At 40.3% G+C, this 17,978-nt stretch overlaps 1 protein-coding gene across 1 annotated transcript in view; it reads right to left on the bottom strand.

The window, feature by feature from the left end:
• Positions 1-5,375: 5,375 nt before the first annotated feature.
• LOC109904148 (eukaryotic translation initiation factor 4E-like) overlaps positions 5,376-17,978 on the bottom strand; it is a 19,006-nt gene continuing 6,403 nt past the window's right edge. The window contains exons 2-7 of the mRNA XM_020501326.2: positions 8,438-8,541; positions 7,762-7,857; positions 7,518-7,581; positions 7,234-7,347; positions 6,943-7,082; positions 5,376-6,738 (exon numbers count right to left, since the gene is read on the bottom strand). Coding sequence (XP_020356915.1) covers positions 6,624-6,738; positions 6,943-7,082; positions 7,234-7,347; positions 7,518-7,581; positions 7,762-7,857; positions 8,438-8,541 — 633 coding nt within the window. The 3' untranslated portion in view covers positions 5,376-6,623. The remainder of the gene's footprint in view (positions 6,739-6,942; positions 7,083-7,233; positions 7,348-7,517; positions 7,582-7,761; positions 7,858-8,437; positions 8,542-17,978) is intronic.

Here is a 17,978-nt window from a genome sequence, read left to right as displayed (position 1 = left end):
TGAATGGGTGAATAAAAACCTACAGTAGGGCTTTTACTCCTCCCCTCCCTCTTACATAGCCTCACTCTCTCTTAGCTTCTCTCTGACATCTGCTCAAACAGGTTTTTTACTCCTCTCCCTGGCTATCCCTTTCACCCCTTCCCATCATGCGCTCTTCCATTCAATTTCTCGTTATTTTCTACTTTCTCTGACACCCTCCTCTAACTATATCTCTGGGGACATTTGACTGGTATGTTCGCAGTACAAAGAGGAGTCATGATTGCTGTGGTAATAGAGGGAGTAGGTAAGAGTGGGGTGTGCTATTGATTCAGTTTGCTTCATTAGCATGTACAGTTGAAGTCGGAAGTTTAAATACACCTTAGCCAAAAACATTTAAACTCAGTTTTTCACAATTCCTGACATTTAATCCTAGTACAAATTCCCTGTCTTAGGTCAGTTGGGATCACCATTTTATTTTAAGAATGTGAAATGTCAGAATAATAGAAGTGAGAATGACTTGTTTAAGCTTTTATTCCTTTTTTATTTTATTTCTGTAACTGAGTCAGGTTTGTAGGCCTCCTTGCTCGCACACGCTTTTAAGTTCTGCCCACAAATGATCTATAGAATTGAGGTCAGGGCTTTGTGATGGCCACTACAATACCTTGATTTTGTTGTCCTTAAGCCATTTTGACACAACTTTGGAAGTATGCTTGGGGTCATTGTACATTTGGAAGACCCATTTGAGACCAAGCTTTAACTTGAGATGGTGCTTCAACATAGCCACATCAGTTTCCATCCTCATAATGCCATCTATTTTGTGAAGCGCAACAGTACCTCCTGCAGCAAAGCACCCCCAGAACATGATGCTGCCATCCCCGTGCATCACGGTTGGGATGGTGTTCTTCGGCTTGCAAGCCTCCCCCTTTTTCCTCCAAACATAATGATGTGCAGTTGCAAACCGTAGTCTGGCTTTTTTTATGGTGGTTTTGGAGCAGTGGCTTCTTCCTTGCTGAGCGGTCTTTCAGGTTATGTCGATATAGGACTCGTTTTACTGTGGATATAGATACTTTTGTACCGGTTTCCTCCAGCATCTTCACAAGGTCCTTTGCTGTTGTTCTGGGATTGATTTGCACTTTTCGCACCAAAGTGCGTTCATCTCTAGGAGACAGAACGCGTCTCCTTCCTGACCGGTATGATGGCTGCGTGGTCCCATGGTGTTTATACTTGCGTACTATTGTTGTACAGATGAACGTGGTACCTTCAGGAATTTGGAAATTTGCTCCCAAGGATGAACCTTGGGAAAATCAAAAGAAATCAGCCAAGACCTCAGAAAAATAAATGTAGACCTCCACAAGTCTACATTTATTTTTCTGAGGTCTTGGCTGATTTCTTTTGATTTTCCCATGATGTCAAACAAAGAGGCACAGAGTTTGAAGGTAGGCCTTGAAATACATCCACAGGTACAACTCCAATTGACTCAAATGATGTCAATTAGCCTATCAGAAGCTTCTAAAGCCATGACATAATTTTCTGGAATTTTCCAAGCTGTTTAAAGGCAGTCAACTTAGTGTATGTAAACATCTGACCCACTGGAATTGAGATACAGTGAATTATAAGCAAAATAATCTGTCTGTAAACAATTGTTGGCAAAATCATTTAGGACATCTACTTTGTGCATGACACAACAGACTTGCCAAAACTATAATTTGTTAACAAGACATTTGTGGAGTGGTTGAAAAACAACTTTTAATGGCTCCAACCTAAGTGTATGTCAACTTCCGACTTCAACTGTACATGTGGCTTGAGCTTCTCTGTGGGTTAGCTACCTTACTGTAACTAGCTCTCTGCTTCTCCCTGAGGTGACAGACTGCCTTCGCTGCCTCCCTCTGAGCCAGCTGATACAGAGGGTTGAAAAGGGAGACCAAAATAGATGCAACACCCCACTGCCCTAGACTTAAGGAAATGGCAGAACTATGACATGACATCCATGCTGCCTTGTGAAGGAAGCATTAAAAAAAATACACCATCTAAGCTATTCTATAATTCAGGAAAATGCATGGCATGCATGATTTTCTATAAGTAGTGTATAACCTAAATTCTGTTCAGTAATTACATTTAAATATATATTTTTTTAATCAGGTAAACATTTTATCCCTACTGATTTGCAATTTTATACATAGCATACAATAACAATGCAGGTCTTCAATTAGCAGTTCAACAACAATGTACAGTTCCATAAAATAACATTCATGCCACAACATAATAAGCAATATAATTATATCCAGCTTTAATCAAGTCAGAGCACAAATCATCCATACAATTACATTACTGAACACTGCCCTGGTGTTGCCAGCCCCATGCTCAAACCAACTGAGCTATCACAGTTCTGGTATTACCCACAGTGAACTAGTGTTGCAGTCTAGTAATTATTCTAATAAACCTAAATGGTGGGCTCTAATCCCGATGGTCCCCATTAAGATGTAATTGCTTTGCAGATGTTAGGTATTCTCCCCCACACTTCTACTCTTTTGGCTCAGCACCCTCTACCCAGAGCCATACACCTTCCTCTACCAATTGGATATAGTATATTTCCATTGTCACCTGTCTGCCCATTGTGCTGCCAGTTGGCATGAAAGATTAAATGGAAACTGTTAAATCAGTCTGTTATTTAGTAGCCTGGTGAATTGAAAACTGTGTGGATCAATACAAAAATAAAGAAATGTATAGACCTATCTCTGGGGTTGTGTGTCAGTCATTTCCTTCCTTTGAGGAATCGTGGTCTTGTGGAGGATAGGCTAGGAGCTCTGTATGCACACATGTACAGGGCATTTGGAAAGTGTTCAGACCTCTCAACTTTTTTCCACATCGTTACAGCCTTATTCTAAAATTGATACAATTATTTTTCCCCCATCATAAATCTACCCACAATACCCCATAAATTACAAAGTGAAAACAGGTTTTTAGAATTTTTTGCAAAAACAAATAAAATACCTTATTTACATAACAATTCAGACCCTTTGCTATGAGACTAGATATTGAGCTGAGGTGCATCCTGTCTCCATTGATCATCCTTGAGATGTTTCTACAACTTGATTGGAGTCCACCTGTAGTAAATTCAATTGATTGGACATGATTTGGAAAGGCACACACCTGTCTATACAAGGTCCCACAGTTGACAGTGCATGTCAGAGCAAAAACCAAGCCATGAGGTGGAAGGAATTGTCCGTAGAGCGCTAAGATTGTATCGATTCACAGCTCTGGGAAACGGTACCCAAGAAAACAGTGGCCTCCATCATTCTTAAATGGAAGAAGTTTGGAACCACCAAGACTCTTCCTAGAGCTGGCCGCCCGGCCAAACTGAGCAATTTGGGGAGAAGGGCCTTGGTCAGGGAGGTAACCAAGAACCCAATGGTCACTCTGACAGAGCTCCAGAGTTCTTCTGTGGAGATGGGGGAACCTTCCAGAAGGACAACCATCTCTGCAGCACTCCACCAATCAGGCCTTTATGGTAGAGCGGCCAGATGGAAGCCACTCCTCAGTAAAAGGCACATGAAAGCCCGCTTAGAGTTTGCCAAAAAGGCATCTAATGGACTCTCAGAGCATGAGAAACAAGATTCTCTGGTCTGATGAAACCAATAATGAATTATTTAGACTGAATGCCAAATATCACATCTGGAGGAAACCTAGCACCATCCCCATGGTGAAGAATGGTGGTGGCAGCATCATGCTGTGGGGATGTTTTTCAGCAGCAAGGACTGGGAGACTAGTCAGGATCGAGGGAAAGATAAACGGAACAAAGTACAGAGAGAGATCCTTGATAAAAACCTGCTCGAGGCTGTAATTGCTGCCAAAGGTGTTTCAACAAAGTATTGAGTAAAGGGTTTGATTACTTATGTAAATCTGATCTCAGTTTTTTTATTTAAATATAACGTATAACGTTTTGCTTTGTCATTATGGCGCACTGTATGTAGATTGATGAGGGGAAAAAACAACTTATGAAGAAGGCTGTAACATAGAATAAATGTGGAAAAAGTCCAGAGGTCTGAATACTTTCTGATTGCACTGTATGTGGTGAGTCTATAAAGTCATTACCTATGGCGTCAGGTAACTGCCAAAGGAAACAAGTAAATGAGGGATAAAGTATATTGAAAGCAGGTGAGTTAATTAAGGAATTAGGGTCATGGGTAAACATGTCCAGTTGCCCATTATTTTGCTTATCATGGCTAGAAGAAGAGATCTCAGTGAATTTGAAAGAGGGGTCTCAAAGGAGCATAGGGGGTTTAAAGTGAGTGTGTCAGTCAGCAGAGATTCTGGAGCGGCGTCTCAGACAGCGGTTTTTTACCACCATCAACAAAACACTAAATTATGGAATTTCTCGTGGAAGAATGGTGGTGTCGCATCGCATCCCTCCAAGAGAGTTCCAGACACTTGTAGAATCTACAGTATGCCAAAGCGCATTGAAGCTGTTCTGGCAGCTCGTGGTGACCAAACGCCCTATTAAGACACTCTATGTTGGGGTTTCCTTTATTTTGGCAGTTACCTGTATTCCACTAGTAGGCGGTGTATGTGTTAACCATTTTCTCAGATGATTTCAGCTCATTAGATCTCCCATATGTTTCATGTGTATGTCTAAGTCAAAGGCATTATACTAAATCCTTAAGTGCGTCTCTGATTACCCTTTCTATTCCCATAATCTCATATAACAAATCTTGCCATTGATCTTCACACTAGTGGGAGTGAAATGAAAGCTCCAACCAGACCCTCTAAAATGATCAGCTGTCATCCTCACCACTATAGCCTACAATACAAGTACAGAATGGAATAGAATACTTCAACTCTTTAAAAGGAAATTTTTCTTGTGCATGTATGCTAATATCCGCAGTACTGACAGTAATGCCAAAGTACTAGGATTAATGAAATGTTTATGTACTGCTTTGGAATGAAGTATATGGTTTACTAATGGGTTTTGAAGTCCTCCTTATGTAGGTACCCTTGAAATAAAGTGTGGGTTTGTTTTTGTTGGCCTTTGTAATGTATGTGAGTCAAATAAGTCTCCATGTCAAAATAACACCTCTGGACAAGATACCCACTGTGGGAACAATGTTCTAAATTGTAGCCATGCCCATTTGTGATTAGTAACCTTGGCAATTGACTTTTAGGCTTTCTGGCATCACTGGACCTGGTATAAATTTTTTAGGTCTAGTTTTATGTTGTGGATTTTGGTCTGTGGAGAACTGACAATCAAGGTCCCATACCGGCTGGTCAAATAAGCACCTATTCCAATGACTGCCTGCGCTTCAAAATGGGGTCACAGCACCCTCAAGAGGGAAGAGATGAAACTTCCAATGAGTAAATCACTGACCCTCACTGTAAAGCAATTGGATAATACTTCAAACTCAAGTGTAAAACTCTGTTTATTAATGCATTGCAAATAAAATAAACAAATTCATAAAATATTGTATGAATGTTGAAGAGCGGTTATGAAAAGTAAGTAATAAGAATGAAACATGCCTGAAATAATGGCAACTCATACTTTTATGAAATGGAAAGTATTTGAAAGCTCTGATTTGGTGACATGACAATGTTATAGGTTGCCATTGTTGTAGGCTGTCATGATATGCTGCAACCGGTGATATACTGTAGGTACTGTAGGTGTAGCTACTATAATATTTCTTATGGCTTTATACATGATTCAGCTCTACATGAAGTCCCTAGGGGCTACAGGATGGTTGTTTATGGATGGGGCCAAAGAGCTATGGCAATTACAAGTGGCATAGAAAGAGATTATTTCCTGTTGGTTCCTGGGGTTGAAATGGCATATATTATATCATACTATATATAATATTATAAAAAAATCATCCAAAGTCACAGAATAACTTTAAAGGAATCATTAGTGCTGTTTCCATTGCAGGCAGAAGATCAAAACAAATCACTAATAAATGTATACTTTGCAAAAAAAGCATCACTTGTAAGTCAAATGTAAGACCATTTCTAACAAGAAATGTACAAATAACAAGTTGCAAAAAGTACTCCACAATATAAAAACAGATTCTATTGAATTGCAAACGCAAAGTTTTAATCATGTTAACACAGACTAATTGATTCATGACATGGTCAGAAAGTCTTGATTACATCCACTTGAAGTTTAGGGCCATAGCACAGAACAACTCTAAAAATAGCTAAAAAGCGAATTGGTATAATAAATTAAAACGGCGTAACATAATTAAGGATAACAGCAATTACAATGCTGTATAAGGGCAGAGAAATTGACTTTTTAAATGTCAAATTAATTCCCTGCCATTAAATAAATCAACAAAATCATTTTCTTTATAAGAGCACTCTGAACATCTTACATTTCTATGAAAGGTATTCATTTGCGTTTTGAGGTTTGCATGTTCACCTGTGTGGCTATGGCAGGTGTCTTTGTGTGTGTGTATGGGGGTTTCCAGAGAAAGTAGTGTGTTCGTGTTGTGAAAGTGTTTCCTGATTTTAGGGCCAGGATGGTTCTGTAGAAGTTTTGGTATATAGTCGTGAGTTTTTCCAAGATTGTGTCACGCAGTCATTGTAGCTATGTAAATAAATGCACCCACAAAGAAATATAGTAGACCCCAAAAAATGTAATAGACAAGGCACCTGGTGCATTTTCAGACCACAAACTTGTTTTTGGTGGTCGAGCCGCTCTTGGTGGAGGTGTCAGAGTGTGACTGGTAGCCAATGGTCATCTTCATGGGGATTCCCAAGCGCTCCTTATACACTCTCCTGTTGTCACACAGATGGCCATATTTGAAGGGAGGTGGTAGCAACAAACTTTTTGGTATTGGATCTTAGTAATTTAACCAAGCCCAAAATAATTTACAAATACTAAGACTATACACTTTTTTGTAAGTCAGCACATTTTCCTGAGTCCTGATCAAAGTTGGAGTGATAACTAACAAACATTGACTTCACATTGATCTAACTTACCCGATGTGTGTTATGGCTTCCCTGTTGTCAAAGTCTGCCGTCCAGATGGCGATTTTGTCTCCTTTCGAGCGAATATTGACTACTGCTCCGCACACTTCGTCACTATAGTCATCAAAAGTCTCCCCAACAAGGCAGAGAAGCTGGACAGGTGAAGTGTCAGGAAAAATATGGATCCACACATTAACATTTCAGTGGCATCACAGAATTCCTTAATCCAGCCACACAGGGAGAAGGTCAAGGTTGCATTTCATTCCAAATTGTCTGCACGCCCACACACACACACAAACTCACGGTTTCTAGCCAGAAGCGGTCTAGGTCTTGTCTCCTCTGATGCTTGCTGAGAGTGATCAGCCAGCGCCCTCCGCGCTTGTTCCGCTCATCCTCCCACATGGGCTCAATGCCATCCTGTCACACCAGAGGAGACACAGCTTTACTTGCATTAACAAGGCCATGGCTGAACAGTCCTAAACAACTTTCTTCCAGGTACAATTCTTAATTAAGTTGCAAAGATACTATGTAGTAACATGGAATAAAAATGTGTTCCTTGTCTGCTTTTTGAAATGCAACAAACCTACCTTAAAGAGGGAGTAGTCGCATCCAGATATTAGATTGCTTGACAACTGAATATGATTATAGAGACTGAAATTACAAGATAATTTCGTAAGTACAATACACAATTGCAGTGTATTATTGACAACTGAATGCTATCAAGATGACGAATGAAGACCAATTTTGGTATAATCTCAAATCATCCTTTTCATATTAATTCAACCCTTGTCATCACAAAACAAGATCAACTTTAGTCTTATTGATTCTTACGCCCAGAAATCTTCAACAGTGTCAAACGTGGAGATGAGGCAGAGGTTCGCCTGCCATGTTTTGGTCTTATCATTCTTGAAGAACCAAAGAGACCATCTGTTGGGCCAAAACAGAAATGGGATTTACATAAGGTAAACACTGGCTAATGAAACGCATGCTAAACAAATGTAATCAATAGCCCATAAGCCTCAAAGCAAATTAGGACCTTATGGATGATGGGGAAAATATTGACACAGTTCATTGCTTTGTGACATTCATTCAATGTAAAATCCTTAGGCAGTTCAACTGCGCTTAACTGCAATAAGAAAGGGCAATGCATGGTTGGTAATCACACACAGACAGCCTCAGCTTGTGGTGGTATAATAAACTCATAAGCCAAAGTCACCTCTTTAGGTTTGGGTCATGATACTACCAATGTGAATTCACCATGCCTGAGACCTGGGGGGGCGCAAACTCAAAGTGGTAATACACAAGATTGAATTGGTGCTTTGCATTGGCAGCTGTGCAACACTGCAAACGGGTGGGATCTATGTGATACTTTACATCAGATGAATACCCACCACTCTTACAGAAAACAACTCCCCGGAGGCCTTTTGCAGGAAAAGTTTCCTTACCACGGAGCAGCAGCCTGTAATGAACAAGGGTTTTTAAAGAGCAGTAGCCTGGGTCAGCTTACTTGTTCTGGAGGGGGTGTTTGATATAGCTCTCAGGGTTCACTATCTCCTGACCAGTCTCTGCTTCTTCTCCTCCTTCAGCATGTTGGGGATTTAAATTGTTCTCCTAGTGGAAAACAATTTGAAAGAAGTAAAAAGCGTGATCTTGCAGGACTGTCATGCCTTGGGTCATTGTCATGTTTTTTGTTGTTTATTTTATACAAAGCTGGGTTGATAGTGAGTATAGGTAACAATCAATGAAACGTGATGTTTGAAAGCTTTTCCTCATGACCTCGGATGGAAGTTTTTTTTGCAACATATTGTAATTTTAAAAAAAAAACTTTATATAGACACTAATCACATAGATGGTCCAACATTATTTCAAATCAATTAAATAAACCGTTTGTTTTTGCTAGGGTGGAAATATGGACAAGCATAAACTTTTGCACCAGCCATAATGATTGGGCAAGTTAGTGAACTGTCTATCATCTAGATCTGGACAACAAAAGGGGGCTTAAAGCTTCCCCTCTTGGGTTCTTAGCTGAAGGTATGGACCACAGCTGGCTCCACGTGAACTACAATCCCGACCCTCTGTTTTAATGTTTAGAAACGTTATAATGCTCACTTGCGATACAAATTTGGAAACATACAGCCCTTAACTTTCACATCACACCAAAATAATTTCACAACTAGAAAATACACACCTCACCGGTTTTAACATAGTTGAAGCTGACAGTATTTTTCTGGCATCGTTCTTCCGTTACACAAGTGTTCAAAGACATTTCAATTAGAGCTTGACCGATTAAATAGGGCCGACTTCAAGTTTTCATAACAATCGGTAATCGGCATTTTTGGACACCGATCATGGCCGATTACATTGCACTCCACGAGGAGACTGCGTGGCAGGCTGACTACCTGTTATGCGAGTGCAGCAAGGAGCCACGGTATGGTGCTAGCAATAAACGTATCTTATAAAAAACAATCTTAACATAATCACTAGTGAACTACACATGGTTGATGATATTATTAGTTTATCTTCTTACAGCTGAAATCCCGCTAACGGGATTGATATGACAACAGCCAGTGAAAGTGCAGGGCGCCAAATTCAAACAACAGAAATCTCATAATTAAATTTCCTCAAACATACAAGTATTTTACACCATTTTAAAGATAAACGTATTGTTAATCCCACAACAGTGTCAGATTTCAAAAAGGCTTCACGACAAAAGCACACCAAACGATTATGTTAGGTCAGCACCTAGTCACAGAAAAACACAGCCATTTTTCAAAGAGGAGTCACAAAAAGCAGAAAGAGATTAAAATTAATCACTAACCTTTGATGATCTTCATCAGATGACACTCATAGGACTTCATGTTACACAATGCATGTATGTTTTGTTTGATAAAGTTCATATTTATATCCAGAAATCTCAGTTTACATTGGAGCGTTATGTTCAGTAATGTTTTGCTTCCAAAACATCCAGTGATTTTGCAGAGCCACATCAATTTCCAGAAATACCCATCATAAACATAGATAAAAGATACAAGTGTTATGCATGGAATTATAGATCCATTTCTCCTTAATGCAACCGCTGTGTCAGATTTAGTTTTTTAATTACGGAAAAAGCACAACATGCAATATTCTGAGTACAGCGCTCAGAGACCAAAACAAGCCATACAGATACCCGCCATGTTGTGAAGTCAACAGAAGTCAGAAATAGCATTAAATATTCACTTACATTTGATGATCTTCATCATAATGCACTCCCAGGAATCCCAGTTCCACAATAAATGTTTGTTTTGTTCAATAAAGTCCATAATTTATGTCCAAATACCTCCTTTTTGTTCGCGAGTTTAGTTCACAAATCCAAATTCATGAGGTGCGAGCACTAGGTCCAGACGAAAAGTAAAAAAGTTCCATTACAGTGGTAAAAAAATGTCAAATGATGTATAGAATCAATCTTTAGGATGTTTTTAACATAAATCTTCAATAATGTTTCAACCGGAGAATTCCTTTGTCTTTAGAAATGCAAGGGAACGCAGCTAACTCTCACAGGTGCGCGTGAGACTGAGCTCATGGACCTCTGGTTGAAACAGCTCTCATCTTCTCCTCCTTCACAGAAGAAGCCTGAACAAGGTCCTAAAGACTGTTGACATCTAGTGGAAGCCTTAGGAAGTGCAATCGGACAAAATTTACACTATCTTGGATAGGCAAAGAGTTGAAAAACCACAAACCTCAGATTTCCCACTTCCTGGTTGGATTAATTCTCAGGTTTTTGCCTGCCATATGAGTTCTGTTTTACTCACAGACATCATTCAAACCGTTTTAGAAACTCGCATATCTTAGCTTCTGGGCCTGAGTAGCAGGCAGTTTACTCTGGGCACCTTATTCATCCAAGCTACTCAATACTGCCCCCCAGCCATAAGAAGATATCTAGCTTGTCCTGCGTTGTATATGATCGATGCGGTGCCTGTTGATTTGTCATTGAATCATAGCCTACTTCGCCAAACGGGCCATTTAACAAGCGCATTCGTGAAAAAAGAACTGTTGTTGCACCAATGTGTACCTAACCATAAACATCAACGCCTTTCTTAAAATCAATACACAACTATATATTTTTAAACCTGCATATTTAGTTAATATTGCCTGCTAAAATGAATTTCTTTTAACTAGGAAAATTGATTAACTTCTCTTGCGTTCTGTGCAACAGAGTCAGGGTATATGCAGCTTGGGCCGCCTGGCTTGTTGCGAAGTGTGTGAAGACTATTTCTTCCTAACAGCCAACTTCGCCAAATGGGGGATGATTTAACAAAAGCACAATCGTTGAACGAATGTACCTAACCATAAACATCAATACCTTTCTTAAAATCAATACACAGAAGTATATATTTTTTTAAACCTGCATATTTAGTGAAAAAAAATCCAGGTTAGCAGGCAATATTAAACTAGGGAAATTGTGTCACTTCTCTAGCATTCATTGCACGCAGAGTCAGGGTATACAGTAGGGCAAAAAAGTATTTAGTCAGCCACCAATTGTGCAAGTTCTCCCACTTAAAAAGATGAGGCCTGTAATTTTCATCATAGGCACTTCAACTATGACAGGCAAAATGAAAAAAAAATCTAGAAAATCACATTGTGGATTTTAATGAATTTATTTGCAAATTATGGTGGAAAATAAGTATTTGGTCACCTAGAAACAAGCAAGATTTCTGGCTCTCACAGACCTGTAACTTCTTCTTTCAGAGGCTCCTGTGTCCTCCACTCGTTACCTGTATTAATGGCATCTGTTTGAACTTGTTATCAGTATAAAAGACACCTGTCCACAACTTCAAACAGTCACGCTCCAAACTCCACTATGGCTAAGACCAAAGAGCTGTCAAAGGACACCAGAAACAAAATTGTAGACCTGCACCAGGCTGGGAAGACTGAATCTGCAATAGGTAAGCAGCTTGGTTTGAAGAAATCAACTATGGGAGCAATTATTAGGAAATGGAAGACATACCACTGATAATCTCCCTCGATCTGGGGCTCCACGCAAGATCTCACCCCGTGGGGTCAAAATGATCACAAGAACGGTGAGCAAAAATCCCAGAACCACACGGGGGGACCTAGTGAAGGACCTGCAGAGAGCTGGGACCAAAGTAACAAAGCCTACCATCAGTAACACACTACGCCGCCAGGGACTCAAATCCTGCAGTGCCAGACGTGTCCCCCTGCTTAAGCCAGTACATGTCCAGGCCCGTCTGAAGTTTGCTAGAGAGCATTTGGATGATCCAGAAGAAGATTGGGAGAATGTCATATGGTCAGATGAAACCAAAATAGAACTTTTTGGTAAAAACTCAACTCGTCGTGTTTGGAGGACAAAGAATGCTGAGTTGCATCCAAAGAACACCATACCTACTGTGAAGCATGGGGGTGGAAACATCATGCTTTTGGGCTGTTTTTCTGCAAAGGGACCAGGACGACTGATCCGTGTAAAGGAAAGAATGAATGGGGCCATGTATTGTGAGATTTTGAGTGAAAACCTCCTTCCATCAGCAAGGGCATTGAATATGAAACGTGGCTGGGTCTTTCAGCTTGATAATGATCCTAAACACACCGCCCGGACAACGAAGGAGTGGCTTCGTAAGAAGCATTTCAAGGTCCTGGAGTGGCCTAGCCAGTCTCCAGATCTCAACCCCATAGAAAATCTTTGGAGGGAGTTGAAAGTCTGTGTTGCCCAGCAACAGCCCCAAAACATCACTGCTCTAGAGGAGATCTGCATGGAGGAATGGGCCAAAATACCAGCAACAGTGTGTGAAAACCTTGTGAAGACTGAACAGAAAACGTTTGACCTCTGTCATTGCCAACAAAGGGTATATAACAAAGTATTGAGATAAACTTTTGTTATTGACCAAATACTTATTTTCCACCATAATTTGCAAATAAATTCATTAAAACTCCTACAATGTGACTTTCTGGATTTTTTTTCTTCTCATTTTGTCTGTCATAGTTGAAGTGTACCTATGATGAAAATTACAGGCCTCATCTTTTTAAGTGGGAGAACTTGCACAATTGGTGGTTGACTAAATACTTTTTTGCCCCACTGTATGCAACAGTTTGGGCTGCCTGGTTCATTGCGAACTAATTTGCCAGAATTTTACGTAATTATGACATAACATTGAAGGTTGTGCAATTTAACAGGAATATTTAGACTTATGGATGCCACCCGTTAGATAAAATACGGAACGGTTACGTATTTCACTGAAAGAAAATAATAGTTTCCGGATTTGACCATATTAACGACCTAAGGCTCATATTTCTGTGTGTTATTATGCTATAATTAAGTCTATGATTTGATATTTGATAGAGCAGTCTGACTGAGCGGTGGTAGGCAGCAGCAGGCTCGTAAGCATTCATTCAAACAGCACTTTTGTGCGTTTACCAGCAGCTCTTCGCTGTGCTTCAAGCGTTGAGCTGTGTATGACTTCAAACCTATCAACTCCCGAGATTGGGCTGGTGTAACCGATGTGAAATGGCTAGCTAGTTAGCGGGGTGCGCGCTAATAGCGTTTCAATCGGTGACGTCACTCGCTCTGAGACCTTGAAGTAGTTGCCGCGGCTTTTGTGGAGCGATGGGTAACAATGCCTCGAGGGTGGCTATTATCGATGTGTTCCTGGTTCGAGCCCAGGTAGGGGCAAGGAGCAGGATGGAAGCTATACTGTTACACTGGCAATACTAAAGTGCCTTTAACAACATCCAATAGTCAAAAGTATATGAAATATAAATCGTATGGAGAGAAATTGTCCTATAATTCCTATAACTACAACCTAAAACTTCTTTCCTGGGAATATTGAAGACTCATGTTAAAAGGAACCACCAGCTTTCATATGTTCTCATGTTCTGAGCAAGGAACTTAAACGTTAGCTTTTTTACATGGCACATATTGCACTTTTACTTTCTTCTCCAACACTTTGTTTTGCATTATTTAAACCAAATTGAACATGTTTCATTATTTATTTGAGGCTAAATTGATTTTATTGATGTATTATATTAAATTTAAATAAAAGTGTTCATTCAGTATTGTTGTAATTGTCATTATTACAAATAAATAAATCAATAATAAAAGAAAACGGCCGATTAATCGCCATTGACTTTTTTTGGTCCTCCAATACCGGTGTTGAAAAATCATAAATCGGCAGACCTCTAATTTCGATAGCTAATTAGAACAGGTGGTTGCCTCAGTCTCCGTAAACAAGCGATGTAACATGAAAATATGGCCATGTGGGAACCCTAACCCTATAAAAAAAGTGTTTAGTCATTTTATCTTTTGTTTTTGCTAATGTGAAAATGAAGTTTCCAAAATCGTATCGCAAGCGAGGCGTATTGACGTTTAGACAAAGCTTGGGGACTGCGGGGGAGCGTCGGTGCATTTTCCTGAGGCGGCAGACAGGTTATTAAATTGACAGTATATGTTTAACATTAATCTAAGAATGGGCTAGCAGATAGATCGACCCGAGTGTGGCAATGCTTTCCATTGTGTAGGGCACAGCCACGCACATTTACAACAAACGTTCCTTGTCTGTCACTAATGGTAAATAAAATATATTTGAACTTACTCTGCCAATTGTCCGTGGGTTTGGTCCTTCAGCTGGTCGAAATTTGAGAAGAAAAACTATACACATAAGATGAACGTGCGCAGGTAACATACTTTTTGAAGTGATTTGTTTGACAATCAGATGAAAACATCATGACTGGTTGTGTTCATGACACATTAAAAGGTAATACATTTCCAAAGTTAAATACTCCTGCTCTAGAGGTTTAACTCTTAAAGGCTCTGCATGGTCAATCTGACGTCTGCAGTGGCCGTACAGCATTTACTGCAATGCGTACTCCGCAGAAGTCAGAGCAAACATACTTTTTGCTGTTATGAAAGAAGTTGTCATGGAAGTGAGTTTGTGTTTATACAGGACCTCCTGCCCTCACATACCGTCAAACAATTACAGTGCATTCGGAAAGTATTCAGATCCTTTCCCCATTTTGTTACGTTACAGCCGTATTCTAAAATGGATTCAATATTTCCCCCCCTAAATCTACACACAATGCCCCATAAAGACAAAGCAAAAACAGGTTAAGAATTTTTTGCTCAATTAAAAAAAAAAAAATTCACATAAATATTCAGACCCTTTGCTATGAGACTCGAAATTGAGCTCAGGTGCATCCTGTCTCCATTGATCATCCTTAGGATGTTTTTACAACTTGATAGAAGTCCACCTGTGGAGCATTTTATTGATTGGACATGATTTGGAAAGGCACACACCTGTCTATATAAGGTCCAATAGTTGACAGTGCATGTCAATGCAAAAACCAAGCCATGAGGTCGAAGGAAATGTCCGTAAGAGCTCCTAGACACAGATCATGGGAAGGGGTACCAAAAAAAATGTCTGCAGCATTGAAGGTCCCCAAGAAGACAGTGGCCTCCATCATTCTTAAATAGAAGAAGTGTGGAACAACTAAGACTTTTCCTAGAGCTGGCCACCCGGCCAAACTGAGCAATTCGGGGAGAAGGGCCTTGGTCAGGGAGGTGACCAAGAACCCAATGGTCACTCTGACAGAGCTCCACTGTGGAGATGGTTAAGCCTTCCAGAAGCACTCCACCAATCAGGCCTTTATGGTAGAGTGGCCAGACGGAAGCCACTCCTCAGTAAAAGGCACATGACAGCCCGCTTGGAGTTTGCAAAAAGGCACCCAAAGGACTTTCAGACCATGAAAAACAAGATTATCTTGTCTGATGAAACCAAGATTGAACTCTTTGAACTGAATGACAAGCATCACGTCTGGAAGAAACCAGGCACCGCTCATCACCTGGCCAACAGCATCCCTAAGTTGAATCATGGTGGTGGTAGCATCATGCTGTGGGGATGTTTTTCAAGCGGCAGGGATTGTGAGACTAGCCAAGATCGAGGGAAAGATGATAATCAATTTCAGAATAAGACTAACGTAACAAAATGTGGGCAAAATGAAGGGGTCTGAATACTTTCCGAATGCACTGTATAATGGAAAAACAGAGTCAAAACAAATCAAAAGGAAGTTGTTTTGAGAGATATGAAAGATCAGGACTGATCTCCCTTTCTTTTGTCACTAAACTACTTCCATAGCCTACATACTTCCATTCATTATTGATTTTTTTACTGGTACTGGGCTACCTTCAGACGAGTCTTGAGAATTGTGGGTGTCCTAGAGCAAAACTCCTTTCCATGAAGGGGTCATATTAGTGTATAGCCCAAACTGCTCGGATGCTACAGACAGAAGTTGGCAGATCGGCTGAACCGACTTTAGAAGCTTGTGGGGGTCGTAGAGCCAAACAGAGAACACTATCATATTCATGAGTCTCATCGTTCCATAGAGGGGTCGTTAATAGTTTGTTTGCCAAATTGTTCGGACACTAGACGTTTGTGAGAACACCGATTTTAGGGATGTCTCCTGGTCTGACAAACACCACTGTAACTCCGCCACCCTCCACCGCTGATGTGAAAGTCTGACAATGGCGGATGTGGTGGATTGAGACAAAAAAAAACAACATCTAGCTTAAACAGACATTTCTATGGGGATTGTTGTATTATGCTAATTATATTTCTGTGTGGACATTGACTCTAGGGGTTTTTAAACTATCTTTAATATAAAGCCCATAAAAAATAATATAGATCCGATAAGACTGTCACAGTATAATTCAGACTCTGGATGACGCTTAAGTGAATTTACTGCTGTGTGTTAATACCCTTACATAACATCCTGACCTTGAACGCAAACACGACTTTTGTAATTGATTTATTTGAACAGGGAAACATACCAAACCTGAGCTGAAGCATTTAAAAGAGTTGAACCATCATAATTACATTGAAAAAAATTGCAGCGATTTAAGGTTCAAAATGTTATGGCCCCCCTAAACTGAGTCTCTGCCCCACCTTGGCCACCCCATTCATAATGTTCTGGGCACGTGCACAAGACGGAAGTACATGCCCACGATTCATGCCAACGAAAGTCTCGCATGTGTTTACATGGTTTTGCATATATATGCCAGGTGATATAAATTTCAAAGGCTATACTGGCACTCTAAAAAGTCTGGTAAATAATACTTTCCTGTGGATATTTTGTCTCAAATTTCAACCAGCAGAAGGACCAACCAGAGTAAGTTCAAATGTAATTTTATTCAACATTCTGGCTTGTAAAGGAACTTTCCATGTTTTTGCAGTGCTTTGTTTCCGACTGTATACCAAGAATGTACAGGTAACTGCCAAAATAAAGTAAACACCAACAAAGTTTCTTAATAGGCGTAGGGCGACCACGAGCCAGAACAGCTTCAATGCACCTTGACATTGATTCGACAAGAGTCTGGAACTGTATTTATTTTTTTATGTAACCTTTATTTAAGTAGGCATGTCAGTTAAGAACAAATTATTATTTACAATGCCGGCCTACACCGGCCAAACCCGGACGATGCCGGGCCAATTGTGCGCCGCCCTATGGGACTCCTAATCACGGCCGGTTGTGATACAGCTTGGATTCGAACCAGGGTGTCTGCAGTGACGCCTCTAGCACTTAGATGCAGAGAAATTCCATAATTTGTTTGATGGTGCTGGAAAACACTGTCTCAAGCCCCGCTCCAGAATCTCCAAAAAGTGTTCAATTGGGTTGAGACAGACAGACATAGCATATGGTCGTTTTCATGCTCAAACCATTCAGTGACCATTCAATTGTATATTAACTGATTCTCCCTATGTATCCCTCATTTACCGGTTTCCAGTTCAGCGATAATGCAGGCAAACCGTGCCAATATATCCTCCAAATGACGGCTTCGAAGGCATTGTCACTTTTATACGACGGGTTACCAACGTATTCGGCTGGACATTCGTTCTATTGGTTTGGTTGTCAGAGACCCAACCCCGTCGTTCAGTCTTTTTGTTCTGCATCTATGGACGAGACCCTGTCGTTCGTTCTAAAATGTTCCATTTCCAGACTGGCTGCTTGCTAGTTGGCTGGCTGCTTGCTAGCCAGCTAACTACGGTGTGTGTGTGTGTGTGTGT

This window comes from Oncorhynchus kisutch, linkage group LG14, assembly GCF_002021735.2.
Source record: "Oncorhynchus kisutch isolate 150728-3 linkage group LG14, Okis_V2, whole genome shotgun sequence".
In the NCBI taxonomy this organism is placed as follows: Eukaryota; Metazoa; Chordata; class Actinopteri; order Salmoniformes; family Salmonidae; genus Oncorhynchus; species Oncorhynchus kisutch.
The sequence above is the reverse complement of the archived record's forward strand: the minus strand, read 5'-3'. Positions and strand labels throughout refer to the sequence as shown.